At 42.8% G+C, this 15,317-nt stretch overlaps 1 protein-coding gene across 1 annotated transcript in view; it reads left to right on the forward strand.

The window, feature by feature from the left end:
- The first annotated feature begins 503 nt into the window (after positions 1-503).
- The window catches only part of LOC124721738 (dihydropyrimidine dehydrogenase [NADP(+)]), a 295,913-nt gene continuing 281,099 nt past the window's right edge, over positions 504-15,317 (forward strand). The window contains exon 1 of the mRNA XM_047246840.1: positions 504-567. Coding sequence (XP_047102796.1) covers positions 529-567 — 39 coding nt within the window. The 5' untranslated portion in view covers positions 504-528. The remainder of the gene's footprint in view (positions 568-15,317) is intronic.

Below are 15,317 nucleotides of genomic sequence, written 5' to 3' on the forward strand. Positions count from 1 at the left end.
AGAATTAGTTTCAAGTGGTTCAATGTAGCCTCTGACAGGCACTTGATTGGAGAGTAATCATGTGGATGTTAATGTAGACTAGTGGCACATCGGACACGTCTGCGTATCCTTATGTTATTTTTGCCGTTCTAGCTTGGGTACTTTTCTTGTGAATCATACTGAATCTCTAATGAGCACGATGTTGTCGGGATGTTTACCTCTAACTTTCACTTTACAAAGTCTAGAGTCTATCAGTCTCGTACCCTGACCGGACGAGGAATATTCGCATTAAGCGGCTCGCTCATCCGCTTCTTGAGTCAGCACCAACTCCATCCGGTCAAGCTAGAAGCTCTACTCGACAACGTGTTTAGACCGTGACTAGTTTCCTGTCGGCGTTTATCGGATGGTGTAATTTGGAGCTGTTCAAGGTGCGGGGGTTGGGAGGGGAGGAAGCGGGGAGGGGGGAGGGGGGGCACTATCGCGGCGGCTCCGGCTGTCGTGCCGGCAGTGAGCTGCGTGCAGCGTGCAGTGAGCAGTGCGCCGGAGACCATGGCGGCGGTCCTCTCCAGGGACTCTCGCGACATCGAGGTAGGTCGCCAGTCGCCAGCGCAGATAAGCCGCCGCTGCCCAGTTGCCGCTCTCAAGGTCGACTGTAATCGCTAGGGATATCTTTTAGGTCGCGAATCGCTACTAAAGTAGATCACCTGCTGCTGGTCGCCCTGGTGCTAAGTACAACGGCAAATGTCGTGGTTAATTTAACAACGATCTGAGGTATTCCACACCTGTATTCCCCTCACATCCTTCGACCAATCGATCGTAGCTTACGGCCACAAATCGGCACAGTTTTAGAAAGCATCGCTCGTGTGAAACTCAGCTTGCCCCTTTTGTCACGGGATATACTGCGAACTATGGATGAAGGGCAACAGACAGATTCCATATTGCAAGATTTCCCAAAAGTATTTGATACGGTACCACTGCAGGCTGTTGACGAAGGTACGAGCACGCGGAATAGGTTCCTTGACATGTGAGTGGCTCGAAGACTTCATCAGTAATAGAACCCAGTTTGATGTCCTCGATGGCGAGTGTTCAGAGAAAACGACATCGTCAGGAGTGCCACAGGAAAGTGTGATAGGACTGCTATTATTTTCTATACAGGGAAATGATATGGCCGACAAGATGAGCAGCAATCTATAGTTGTTTGCTGATGACGCTGCGGTGTACGGGAAGGTGTGACTGTACGATGACACAAAATAACTTAGGCAAAATTTCTAGTTGGTGTGATGAATGGTAGCTGGCTCTAAATGAAGAAAAATGTAAGTTAATGCGGATGAGTGGGAAAAACAAATCCGTAATGTCCGGATTCGGCAATAGTAATGTCTTGCTTGAGACAGTCACTTCGTTTAAATATCTGGGCCCAACGCTGGGAAGCGATATGAAATCGAACGAGCATGCGAGGATTGTGGTAGGGACTTTGTGGTGGGGACTTTGATTTATGGGGACAATTTTAGGGAAGTGTGGTTCATCTATAAAGAAGATCGCATATAGGACGGTATTGCGACGAGTTCTTCAACACTGTTCGAGTGTTTGGGATCCCCAGCAGGTGTGATTAAAGGAAGATAGCGAAGCAGTTCACAGACAGGTTGCTAGAGTTGTTGCCGGTAGGTTCGAACATCATGGAAGTCCTACGAAGATGCTTCGGAAACTCAAATGGAAATCACTTCAAGGATGGCGGCGTTATTTTTGAAGAACACTATTGAGAAAATTTAGAGAACCGATATTTGAAGCTGACTGCAGAACGATCCTACTGCCACCAACATACGTATTGCATAAGGACCACGAAGATAAAATATAAAGAGTTAGGTCTCATACGGAGGCATATAGACAGTGGTTTTTTCCTCATTCTACCTGCGAGTGGATCTGGAGAGATGTAGATATTAATGAGCGATGGTCGAACAGTTATTTCCTATACACTGGCCACCTCGAAACGGTAATGTGAACTTCAAATTCGTTATTAATGAGCTGACATCTATATTAGCGGCCGAGCACTGATATGTAAGCGTAATAATTTTGCCATGACGGGTGATAAAGCGTCTGCGACTGTACTACGGAATTTGGTTCGTTATGATGTTACCAGGAACCTAGTACTACATAATTTCTTGTTACCTATCCCTTTCGTTTAAAAAAACGTAGCACGTTTCAAGACTGAGCTCGGCTACAGATAACTATCCAGAGTAGGTTACCAAATAATTGAAAAAAAAATCTGATAAACTGTAATATCTTAAATTTAAAATATTCTGAAATATTCTTCTCTCTGTTTCGGCAATAAAACGTGCTACCATCTCGAGGTGACAGACTAATACAGAGCTGACAGCCTAGCGTGGTAGAAACATTGGAAAAGCATTTGAATTGGTTAAAAAGTTAATTTGCGAATTATTTAAGATCCATCGTTGCTTGCATAGAGGTAATGGTGCTGCGTTACGGCTGTAGGAAATGTCTCCAAGTCCGTAAAATAGAATTCTATCAACTACAGAAGTCTTGTGACTGCACGTGGTTATGTTTCGTCACGGTTCGCATCAAATCTGTGACTTTGTTAGACTCAGCACTCGTAACGGTTATACACATCCAATTGACTGACGACGTATTCTAAACTGCTGCCTGAAGCTGAACGTAGATTAAAAAGAAGCTGAGAAATTTTGCAAAGAAAAGGTACGTAGCATAAAACTGCTTTATAAACTGACTAGTACCAATATACATAACGATCCTGAATGTTTATATCCTGATGTAGAATTCACGTCATTGCCTGCTGCCTCTAAAGCCAAGGTGATATTCTTATGTATTTTACGCACGAAAAGGACGTATGATTAACAGATGCATATCAGCTCTTGACATAGACGATACAACATTACTGAATCGGAAAAGAAAAAAGTTTAAGGGTAGGGTTTGTAGCAGTTTGTATATTACAATGCAACCTGTTTAAAGTTTCGTAGAATTCTTGCTGACTGTATACGCCAGATTCTATAATGTATTTTCCCTGAATAACTAAGCGTTTCAATATTTTATTAAAAATTTATTGTAGCTGTCAATACAGAAGACCGGAACCTACGAATATTCTTAACCTCCTGACTTCTCACTAGTGCGGGTATTCTGTAGATAAAAATCGAAATAACAACAGCTTGCGCAGAGACATTCGATAAACACACACACTGAACACTGAGTTGTGGAGGACAGTTGTCGATGCAGTAGCGCAGGCTCCTTAGTGGAAGATCCCAGGTTCAGTCTACGAAGGCTATGGGAGATTCCAGTTAATTGTTGTTTCCAGCTTGAGTTCCAAGCGTTTCAGCGGGAATTGCGGGCTTACCACTCCGTATGTGAGTCTTCTGGGTGGGCACAAGCCCTACAAGAACGATGTATCATTTATCACTGATGTGTGCCATGCTGCTGACGTAGTACTCAGAGTATAATATCTGCAGAGCGCAATGAGTATAAATTCCTGCTTCCCATGCGTCGAAGCGACAACAGAAATACACAGGCTGTTTCTTTTTAATCTTTTCGGAAGAATATCTTGAGAAATATATTTCTTACATCAAAAATGTTTTCAGATAAAATTGTTGCAGACAAAGGGAGCCGCAAAATAACAGTATTAGATTCGTCCTAAGTTACACTACAAAGAGTGAAAATGCAGTCAACTTCATTTTTTAAATGGGAGCCCGCATTTTTATTGCGCATTACGATTCTATTCCACAAGCCTAAAGACTCTGTCAGAAACTTGTTCTCATAATCCCACTAGAGGGCGCTCTAATCAATGCTAATACACTACAATTTTTAATATGAACTACGAAGTTTGATTGTATGTGATGATTCTACAGAAAATATGTGCCCATAAAAAACAATCACGGAACTATACTTTAAAAATGTAAACTGTCGTCCTTACTTTGCACGATGTGCACCATGAGAATCTTGCTTGAGCGGCCATCATGTGGCGTTGATAAAACTCATTTGATTTTGACTATGTACCCTTCTTTGCAGCTAATACCTACCACACCCATTCTAAATGAAGGCTCTAAGCCACCCTTGCCTTACCTTCCCACTCATCTCCTGCCACCTATCACTTCGTTCCTACACAGACATCCAGCATCCTTTTCCACTTAAAATCGTCATCAACACATCTCCCATCCAAATCGCTGCTTACATTCCCAGGAGCTCCCATTATATCAGCCTCATAATGAACAAATTGTACGTCACATCACCATCATTGTGTCATAAACATCGCTTATTTCACTTCATTAATCTTTTTAAAAAAATGATTAGACTGTAAATTACACTGATCAGCCAGAACATTATGCCCACCTACCTAACAGCCGGTATGTCCACCTTTGGCACGGATAACAGCGGTGAGGCGTCGTGGCATGGAAGCAATGAGTTCTTGGTTGGTCGCTGGAAGGAGTTGGCACCACATCTGCACACACAACTCACCTAATTCCCGTAAATTCCGGGAAGGGGGGAGATGAGCTCTGAGGCCACGTTCAATTACATCTCAAATGTATTCGATCGGGTCCAGATCTGGTGAGCTGGGGAGTCAGCACGTCAATTGGAACTCGCCGCTGTGTTCTTTGAACGGCTCCATCACGTTCCTGATCTTGTCACATGACGCATTGTCATGCTGAAAAATGCCACTGCCGTCGGGAAACATGATCGTCATGAAGGGGTGTACGCGGTCTAAAACCAGTGCACGATACTCCTTGACCGTTATGGTGCCTTGCACTTGCTCCACTGGACCCATGGACGCCCAAGTGCACCTTTCCCAGAGCACGATGGAGCCGCCGCCAGCTTGTCACCGTCTCACAGTACATCTACATCTACATCCATACTCCGCAAGCCACCTGATGGTGTGTGGCGGCGGGTACATTGAGTACCTCTATCGGTTCTCCCTTCTATTCCAGTCTCGTATTGGTCGTGGAAAGAAGGATTGTCGGTATGCCTCTGTATATGCCTCTGTGTATTCGCAGCACATTACACTTGTCTACATTGAGATTCAATTGCCAGGTGTCAAGGAGCTGTTGCCTGGGAAGACGAAGTATTCGCGCCCTCCCATCGGCATGATGAAGAAGGATAGGGATTCATCAGATCATGCAACGCTCTGCCACTGCGAGAACGCCTAGTGCCAATGGTCATGTGCCCTTTCCGTCGTTGTTGCCGGTGTCGTGGTATTAACATTGACACATGCTTGGATCGTCGGCTGGGGAAGCCCGTTGTTAGGAATGTTCGGTGCGCTGTGTGTTCAGACAAAACTGTACTCTCCCCAGAATTAAACTCTGATGTCAGTTCCGCCACAATCCGCCGCCTGCCCTGTTTTACCAGTCTGCCCAGACTACGACGTCCGACATCTGTAACGAGGGGTGGCCGCCCAACCCCACGATGTCTGGGCGTGGTTTCACCTTGGTTTCGTCAGGTGTTGAAGAAACTCGACACAGCACTCCTCCAACACCCGCCAAGTGGTGCAATTTCTGAAATGCTCGTGCCGAGCCTCTGGGTCATCACAATCTGCCCTCGGTCAAATTCAGACAGATCGCGTGCCTCCCCACTCCACACTCGGACAGCACGCTCACTGTTACTATACATATATCGTGCGTGTGTCTAGCAGTCATTCCTCGCCAGAAGGCGCTGCTATTGCCTGGACGAGTTTCTAGCGATAGTAGGTCAGTGTTCATAATGTTCTGGCTAAGCAGTGTATATCATCCAGTGGTTGAAGAGAGGCAATTTGGCCGCTTCCAGTCCTATCCCAGTGTGTGGAATGTAAATAACAGTTAACTAAAAATATATAAATATGTGAGGTTTCGTCTACACACTGTTTCAAAGACGTTCAAAATTACAACGCTTTTCTGACAACGTAGTACAATCTTTTAGTTATTTGTAACATTGTAGGTTTTATAGGAGCACATATTCTTCTTAATCTTCTTCTGTAGTGGTCAATCCAAGGATTGGTTTGCAACAGCTACAATGGCAGCTTGTCTCCATTCTGTGCGTCTTTCAGCTTTTCTCTTCATTTCTTTATAGGTGTTACATCCCACATCTTTCACGATTTGATCCATGTACCTCAGTCGTGGTCTTCCTCTTGGTCTTTTTCCCTCGACATATCCCTCTATGATTGTGTTCAGGAGTCCTTTATGTCTTAATAGATGGCCTGTAAATTGCACTCTTCTTTTAACAATGAAACTCCAGAAGCTTCTCTTCTCACCTGCTCTTTCCAGAACCACTTCGTTTGTGACCTTGTCGATCCATTTTATTTTGAGCATGCGTCTATTGCACCACATTTCAAAAGAATTTAGCTTCTGCTGTTCCTCTGTCCCGAGAGTCCATGTTTCACACCCATAGCATGCCACACTCCACACATATGATTTCAAAAATCTTTTCCTGGTTTCAAGGCTGATGCTCTTAGATGTTAATATGTTTTTCTTCTTGTTAAAAGCAGCCTTTGCTTGAGCTATTCTACTTCTCACTTCTGCCTTGCTCCTTCCATCCCTGGGAATATTACTGCCCAGATAAGTAAATTTATCAACTTGTTCAAGCAGTTCATTGCCTACATGAACTTGGACTTTCACTTGATCTTCTTTGTCGCATGCCATTACTTTTGTTTTTGTTTTATTAATTCTCATATTATATTCTTCACCCATAACTTTATCCATTCTATTCAGTAGGACTACTAGATCTTCTTCACTTTCAACCAGGACAGCTATATCATCGGCATATCTTATCATATCTATTCGTTGGCCATGAATCACTACACCCGTCTGTGAATTTTCCCTTACTTTTTTCAGCGCCTCTTCAATGTATACGTTAAAGATAACAGGGGATAGTGCGCAACCTTGCCGGACACCTTTCCGTATCTGCACCTCTTCTTGTTTTGTCCGTCCACGGATAACTGTTGTCTCGTTTTTGTACAGGTTCCATATCATTTTTCTATCTTTATGGTCTATTCCTACTTTTTTGAGTACCTCAAACATCTTATCCCATTTAACATTATCAAAGGCTTTCTCTGCATCTACGAAAGCTATGTATGTTTTCAGGTTCTTATCTAGTCGTTTCTCTATTATTAGTTTTAGAGCAAATATTGCTTCTCTGGTTCCTCTATCTTTCCGGAATCCAAACTGGTCTTCGGAGAGTGTAGCTTCGACTTTTTGTTCTATGCGTTTTAGGATAATTGAGGTTAATATTTTAGAGGCGTGAGTAACTAGGCTGAGTGTCCTATAATTTTCACATCTTGTAGCATTTGCCTTTTTTGGAATGGGGACCATTCTTCGTAATAAGATTGTATTATTTAGCTGCGTGTTGTAGTGTGCAGACGAACGCTCACGCAGTCAAAAACTTCAAGGTCACATGATATTCAAAGATCGCTTGTGCTGCATAAAACTGATGCCAACAGTCCGCAGTTGAAACACGTGCAGATCCCTAAAAGTTTGTATTTAAGGATTTATTTTTATGTAAATAACAGCATGTAGTAACTACTATGACATGAAGATGTTCAAACTTGATCGAAACCGTTTACTAGTGCAAGCTAGTAGGACGTTAGACTGTAATTCAACTGTCGCGGGCTTCTCGACTTGTGAATATGTCGAGTCTTGAAATTACAATGAAATGAATACCCCTAGCTGCACACAGGCGTTGATATAAGTCAACGGGGACAGTTGAAAATGTGTGCCCCGACCGGGACTCGAACCCGGGATCTCCTGTTTACATGGCAGACGCTCTATTGCGCGTTCTGTATTAATGTTGGACCATGCGTCTTTAGGCAGTTTGTAGTTTTAGTGTGTTCCGAAGAAGGCGTGTTCATCCGCGCCGAAACCTAGGTCACTATCCGGTTTCAGTTTTGCAATCGGGGCGGATTTTTTATAATCATTAAATTATTCACGATTGCTGAGGCGCTGCAATGTTAAAAGTTCTTATGTTATGATTTAAGTAAGACACCTTGTACTATAGTTACACTCTTTACCTCTATTTCTTAAATATACGGGTTTGAATCTTTGTGTTACTTCTCTAACTTTACTCATGTGATTTTATAGGCAAAGAATCACCCGTCATGTAACTGTGATAGAGTTTTATCATGTATGCTGTTCAAAATATTTATATGCTTTGCTCACGAAAGGCAAGTATTTGGGTTCGGGTTCCAGGGTGGCATATTATTTTATGGATCAGAACAAGATGTGATAGCTCATATTCAGCATAATGAATCGAAGAAACAGAATGATTAGTGGGATATTAGGACGTGAATACCGTTAGTGAAAGGATGGTGGAAGGAATGAATCACAGAAGCAGGTCAGGCTTTTGCCTGCGCAAGGCAGAGTGTTGATACAGTAGGGTGAAATGTGGAGGAGATCTTGCACTGGGCAGGAGTGGAGAACTGTGTCAAACCAGCATAGGAGATGGCCATACTCACCCCTGGAATGAATGTTTCATTCTGCAGTTAGCTCTGGGGCATGCCTAAGTCATTTTTGTCGGTGTGTTAATCAGCATCTGCTGGGAACGGCTAAGAAGTTTCAGTAATACAGAGTTACTGGCACGCTCGAGTTCTCAGTTGGATCGGAAGAAATGGTCGGATGGTTCAAAAGGTAGAATAAAGATTCGGGTTCAGCTCCCAGCCCGCGGCAATCTTTAAAAATCAGAAATGTTGACGGTTTATGAAGTTGATGTTTATTTACAGGATGGAACGACAATGCGGAATTGTGCCGAATGCCTTCCAGAAATCAAGGGTCACTGTGTCAACCTGGGCACCGTTGTCCATGACGATTTAGATTCAATGGAGAAACAGAACGAACTGTTTCACAATATTACTGTTTGCTAAATCCTTGTTGACTTCGATTTTCGTTGTCCAAAAATGTCATAATTCGTGAGGATAAAATATGTTCCAACATTCTCCAGCAGATACAGGCTTATAATTATGTGCTTCCATCCGACGACGCTCCTTACAAACATGAATGAACTACACATTTTTTCCAATTGCTAGGTATGCTTCGTTGTTCCGGTGATGTCGTACCTCAGTTGCAGTTTCTGCGATTTCGGTGTTCCTAAGATGACTAAAAGAAAAAACCATATTACGTTCTTCCACGGTGAAACAATATCGGATGATCGAATTCAGTATTTTCACCTTCTCTCTATTATCTTACTATCTGGTGCAGTATGGTCACGAAGTGACTGAACAGATGATTTCAAACAGCTTACTGTTTTTAAGTAAGACCAAAATGTCTTGGGATTTTTAATCAGATCGATTGACAAAAGCTTGACTGCGAAAGAAAATCTTTCAATATTTTGATACTGACGCAGCGGAACGGTGAGGTCATTGACAGCACGCTGCAGTTAGCACCGGGAAGCCACACGCCTATGGATTGAATTGTTTGCTTGACATGTATCTACTAGAGTTTCTCGCTTGGGTTTTCGCTATGTCTTACAAGATGGCTAGGAGTAAGTGGGCACTATTTCCCGCTGGAATGCCAATCAGATTCTATACATATTCACGGCTGAAATAGCCTCCCTTTTAATCACAATATACTGTACATCCAGCTAATAAAAATCTGTGCCTAGTAGTTGTAAGAAGGAACAGGCCACAGCCGCTACAAGAAGAGCACCAGACTTGATCTATAAATCTACCGTCCAATTGCTGCGACGCCAATTTGTAGCACAATCTTAGAACATATTCTGAGCTCAAACGTAACGAGGTGTCTGTAATGAAATGACCCCTCCATACCTCCATGTCAACCTCTCTGTATCCCGAAAACATTCGCTTTTCTCACATGACTATCATGAAAACCACGGATTAAGGCAGTCAGACTAATGTAGCATTTCCTGAGTCACCGAAAAGCATTTGACTCAGTACCACATCGACTCTTCTTAACGAAGGTACTATCAAATGGGGTATCAAACGATATTGGTGACTGAACTGAGGACTTCTCGGTACAGAAGATACAGCATGTTGTCCTGGGAGGGAAGTCATTCACAGATGTAGAAGTAAGTTTAGTGTTACCACAGGTAAGTGTGTTAGGACCTTTGCTATTCATGTTGCACTCAACGATCACGTACGCTTCACCGTAGATAAAGTAATTGGCAGATTTCGGTCCATTGTTAAGATGTTAGAAAACGCAACCGGTCTGGAAAGAAAATTGCTTATACTACCCATCCTAGAATATTGCTTAAGTTCAAAAATGGCTCTGAGCACTATGGGACTTAACTGCTGTGGTCATCAGTCCCCTAGAACTTAGAACTACTTAAACCTAACTAACCTAAGGACAACACACACATCCATGCCGGAGGCAGGATTCGAACCTGCGACTGTCGCGGTCGCGCGGTTCCAGACTGTAGCGCCTAGTAGTTCTAAGTTCTAGGGGACTGATGGCCATAGATGTTAAGTCCCATAGTGCTCAGAGCCATTTGAACCATTTTTGATTCATGAAAGGTATAGGGTATTGTTAGTCAGGGCCATTCTTTTGTAGGGATTATTGAAAGTCAGATTGCGTTGCGCTAAAAATATTGTGTGGCGGTTTAGTGTTGATCAGAATAAGTAAGAGCTGTCTGAAAATCAAATAACGTAGAGGTTTACCAGCACAATAATTTATAATTTTCCAAAGGGGATGTTTCAGGCTATACGGAACGTACACAAAGAAGGGCCGCACGCATGGTTTTTCGACCCACGGGAGAGTGTCACGGAAATTGTGAAAAACCTTGAATTACAGACGCTTACAGATACACGCCAATAATACCGCGAAAGCCTACTTACAAATTTACGATCCAATGGGCCCACAGCTTTGAACATATCTCTTCCAGACACTATATAATGAAATCCAAACTGCTGCTGTGGGAATTTAGTGTTTTACTTTGATGGATCCATTTCGGCTAGATTGCCATCTTCAGAGCATGTCCATGTATCAGAAATGGTTGCTGTCACTCTGTATTCTATTACAGCATTTTGTAGATTTAGGACTGTTATGTCATAAGCTGTTTTGAGGTTTGATGCTTTTGTTAATCGCCCTGTCTCCCACTTTTCTATAACATGACGTAACATTATAGAAAATTGAGAGAAAGTACGAATAACAACAGCAGCAAACCACAACACAGCTTATAACAAAAGAGTTACAAATCTACACCATGCTGTAATAGAATACAGAGTGACAGTGACCACTGATGATATATGGACATGCTTTGAAGATGGCAGTCCAGCCGAAATGGATCCATCAAAATAAAACACTAAACTTGTACAGCAGCAATTTTGATTGCATTACGTACTGCCCTTCTTACAAAGTTTCGAGATCCAGCATTAAGCGACGGCCGGCCGGGGTGGCCGAGCGGTTCTAGGCGCTACAATCTGGAGCCGCGCGACCTCTACGGTCGCAGGTTCGAATCCTGCCTTGGGCATGGATGTGTTTGATGTCCTTAGGTTAGTTAGGTTTAAGTAGTTCTAATTTCTAGGGGACTGATGACCTCAGAAGTTAAGTCCGATAGTGCTCAGAGCCATTTGAACCATTAAGCGACGGATCTAGAAACATACTGCAACCTTTTAAGTATATCTCCTACAGAGACCGCAAAGATAAGATTAGACGAAATACATCGCGCGAAGAGGCATTTAAGCAATCACGCTTCGTACGCCTCATACGTGAATTGAACGGGAGCAGCTTTAATACGTGGTGCAACGCGAAGTACTCTCTGTCATGCAGTTCACAGGGGTTTTCAAAATATAGATGTATTCCGTTTTGTGCCGATAAGATGACATGGAAAGTATCGGCATCGCAATAAGGACCAGGTGTCGTGTAGTCAGCATCGCAGTAATGGCAATGGAAAAAGTTAAACGTTTCGTGGACTTCGAGGTCACCACTGAAAGAGCACCCCTCGGCTGCAGTTCGACGCAGCCTGCTTGGGAAACCATCTCGATAATCTGCTCTAGTGATCTGGGAATAGCCCGGAATAAGGGAATGAACTCGGCTGCTGCAGAGTCGATACACCGACCCCGCAGCCGTTGGCCAGACGCCGTTGTGCCAGCCAGGCGAAGCGAGCTATCGGAGCGAACGGCAGCAACCGCGACAAACAGCCGGCACGTGTGACTGCCCGCAGCTTATCTCCCAGATAGAAAACTTTATCTGCAGCTTTTAATCACTCATTTTTCTCCCAAGCTATTATTAGGCTTTCAGCCGATGTAATTCAATACGATGCGTCGTTTCCCTTTTACGTTATCAACCACATGGAAGGTCACAGAATAGCAGGCTGGATTGACGATTGTCCCTGTCTTTTACAGGTATCGCAAGATTTTTTATTTCGCTGCTTGTGGCCGACAAGATCACCTCCAGCCGACCGCTTATTAAAGTGTCAAAACAAGCTTTGATGCAGTTATTACAACACTCTGAGACTATACTCTATTAATGTATTCTTCTGTTTACTCGACGATGTTTTAGGAATGCAGCCGGTCGTGGTTGACTACCATGTACGATATTTCATTTGGCTGCCTGTCAGACATCTGTAAGTAAGCCCAAAAAGACTATGCAGATGTACGTGAGGTGTCAGAATGAAATACCGTGTGTGGTAGTGGCTTACTACGGCTGCATTCCTGAAAAATCATTGAGTACCCAGTACGCCGGGAAAATTTCAAGCTCCACATTCTTCGGTTTTGTTCTTCGGATTAATCTGCCCTCATTCGCAACACATTACGCACATATCCGGACCAATATTTAACATCGACAGAGATGCAACAGCGGCACTTATCCCTCATCAGAGCTTGTGCTCTATCTCTACATCTATATCCACGTGGATACTCTGCAAATCACATTTAAGTGCCTGGCAGAGGGTTCATCGAACCACCTTCACAGCTCTCTATTATTCCAATCTCGTATAGCGCGCGGAAAGAATGAACACCTATATCTTTCCGTACGAGCTCTGATTTCCCTTATTTTATCGTGGTTATCGTTCCTCCCTATTTAGGTCTGTGTCAAAAAAATTTTTCGCATTCGGAGGAGAAATTTGATTATTGGAATTTCGTGAGAAGATTCCGTCGCAACGAAAAACGCCTTTCTTTTAATGATGTCTAGCCCAAATCCTGTATCATTAATGTGACACTCTCTCCCATATTTCACGATAATGCAAAACGTTCTGCCTTTCTTTGAACTTTTTCGATGTACTCCGTCAGTCCTATCTGGTAAGGATCCCACACCGCGCAGCAGTATTCTAAAAGAGGAGGGACAAGCGTAGTGTAGGCAGTCTCCTTAGTAAGTCTGTTGCATTTTCTAAGTGTCCTGCCAATAAAACGCAGTCTTTGGTTAGCTTTCCCCACAACATTTTCTATGTGTTCCTTCCTATTTATGTTGTTCGTAACTGTAATACCTAGATATTTAGTTGAATTTACGGCTTTTAGATTAGACTGATTTATCGTGTAACCGAAGTTTAACGAGTTCCTTTTAGCACTCATATGGATGACCTCACACTTTTCGTTATTTAGGGTCAACTGCCACTTTTTGCACCATTCAGATATCTTTTCTAAATCGTTTTGCAGCTTGTTTTGATCTTCTGATGACTTTATCAGGCGATAAACGACAGCGTCATATGCAAACAACCGATGACGGCTGCTCAGATTGTCTCCCAAATCGTTTATATAGATAAGGAACAGCAAAGGGCCTATAACACTACCTAGGGGAATGCCAGAAATCATTTCTGTTTTACTTGATGACCTTCCGTCATCGAGACCTTCCCATCGATGGGCCAGTGAACGCTGTTTTTGTATCCTTCGTTCCTTCCTCGCTATTATGCAATTTCACAAACAGGAACGCTGTTGTTGGTCTTGCTACTGTTTGGATTTGTAACACATGTTCTACGTTCCTAGCACCAATTAATATTTTTTGTGGATGAGTAGCCTTCAGAATAAACAAAACCTGTTCTACGACTTCGTAAAGCAACACTAGTAGTCAATGGATAAAATAATTGCCAACTTACGATCCAATACTGATATACATGCTTTTAACACTGCGATTGGTTAACCAATAACAAATAAACTGGGAAAGAATCGGCCATTCTGGCAACTGCTTAACACTTGTGAGCCTGAGCTGCTCAATCACTCTCGCTTTCGCTCTCTCCCTCCCTCCCTCTCTCTCTCTCTCTCTCTCTCTCTCTCTCTCTCTCTCACACACACACACACACACACACACACACACACACACACACACACACACACACTGTCTCTCTCTCACTCAGTAACGTGCACACGTTCATTATTTAAGGAGTCTTCTAGAATCAAAAAATAAAATATTAAAAAGGTGGTAGTACAGTAAGATCAGTTAATCACAGCTACCTTTCGCTGGCTAATCACTAACACAGAAAAGTGGGAAAGAAAAAAAAGTTACAATTTTTGGCTTTACGACCTACGGAAGAATCGTGATAGCTCACATCATTTTAAAATCCGCACTCGTTCAATCGCCACGTAAAATGCTTCCTTTCAGCAAATAAAATAGAATCACTCGAAAGTCGATATTATTATCACCGAGACCGTAATTTGCATCAGTGTTTATTTAAATCACTGTCGGTCAACTATGGGTACATTTCCATTTTCACAAGAACCTAAGAAATTAAATCAAGTGGAACATACATTCTGTTTTTACAGAGCTTATGGTTGTTATAAATTTAAAGATTAAAAGAAACTACGTGATTTAAAAGTCATATTGCATCCAACAATCTATATTCATAGACTCTGAATAATTGCAGTTTATTTATAATACAATTTTGAATCTGAAATATAATTTGTTTGACGTGTGTATTTGCTTCCACTTGATTCACGCTTAGTTTTTACGTTTCCTGTTATTCTTCTGAATGTTTTGTAAAAGTTTTCCAAGGCACTTTTCTTTTGTAACATTTGTTTCAAGAGATGCTGTGATTTTTGACGACGACAGTTAACTAATGGAAAGTTGGAAATTTGTGGTAGGGTCTCATGGTACCAAACTGCTGAGGTCATCGGTCCCTAAGCCTGCACACTACTTAATCCAACTTAAACTAACTTACGCTATGGACAACACACACACTCATGCCCGAGGGAGGACTCGAACCACCGACCGCGACCGCTACGGTCGCAGACTCTAATCCTGCCTCGGGAATGGGTGTGTGTGATGTCCTTAGGTTAGTTAGGTTTAAGTAGTTCTAAGTTCTAGGGGACGGATGACCTCAGATGTTAAGTCCCATAGTGCTCAGAGTCATTTGAACCATTTTTTTGAACCTCCGACGTGGGGAGCCGCACGGACCGTGGCATGGCGCCTCACAAGGGAACCTCCCCATCGCACCCCCCTCAGATTTAGTTATAAGTTGGCTCAGTGGATAGGCCTTGAAAA

The sequence above is a fragment of the Schistocerca piceifrons genome, chromosome X, assembly GCF_021461385.2.
Source record: "Schistocerca piceifrons isolate TAMUIC-IGC-003096 chromosome X, iqSchPice1.1, whole genome shotgun sequence".
NCBI lineage: Eukaryota > Metazoa > Arthropoda > Insecta > Orthoptera > Acrididae > Schistocerca > Schistocerca piceifrons.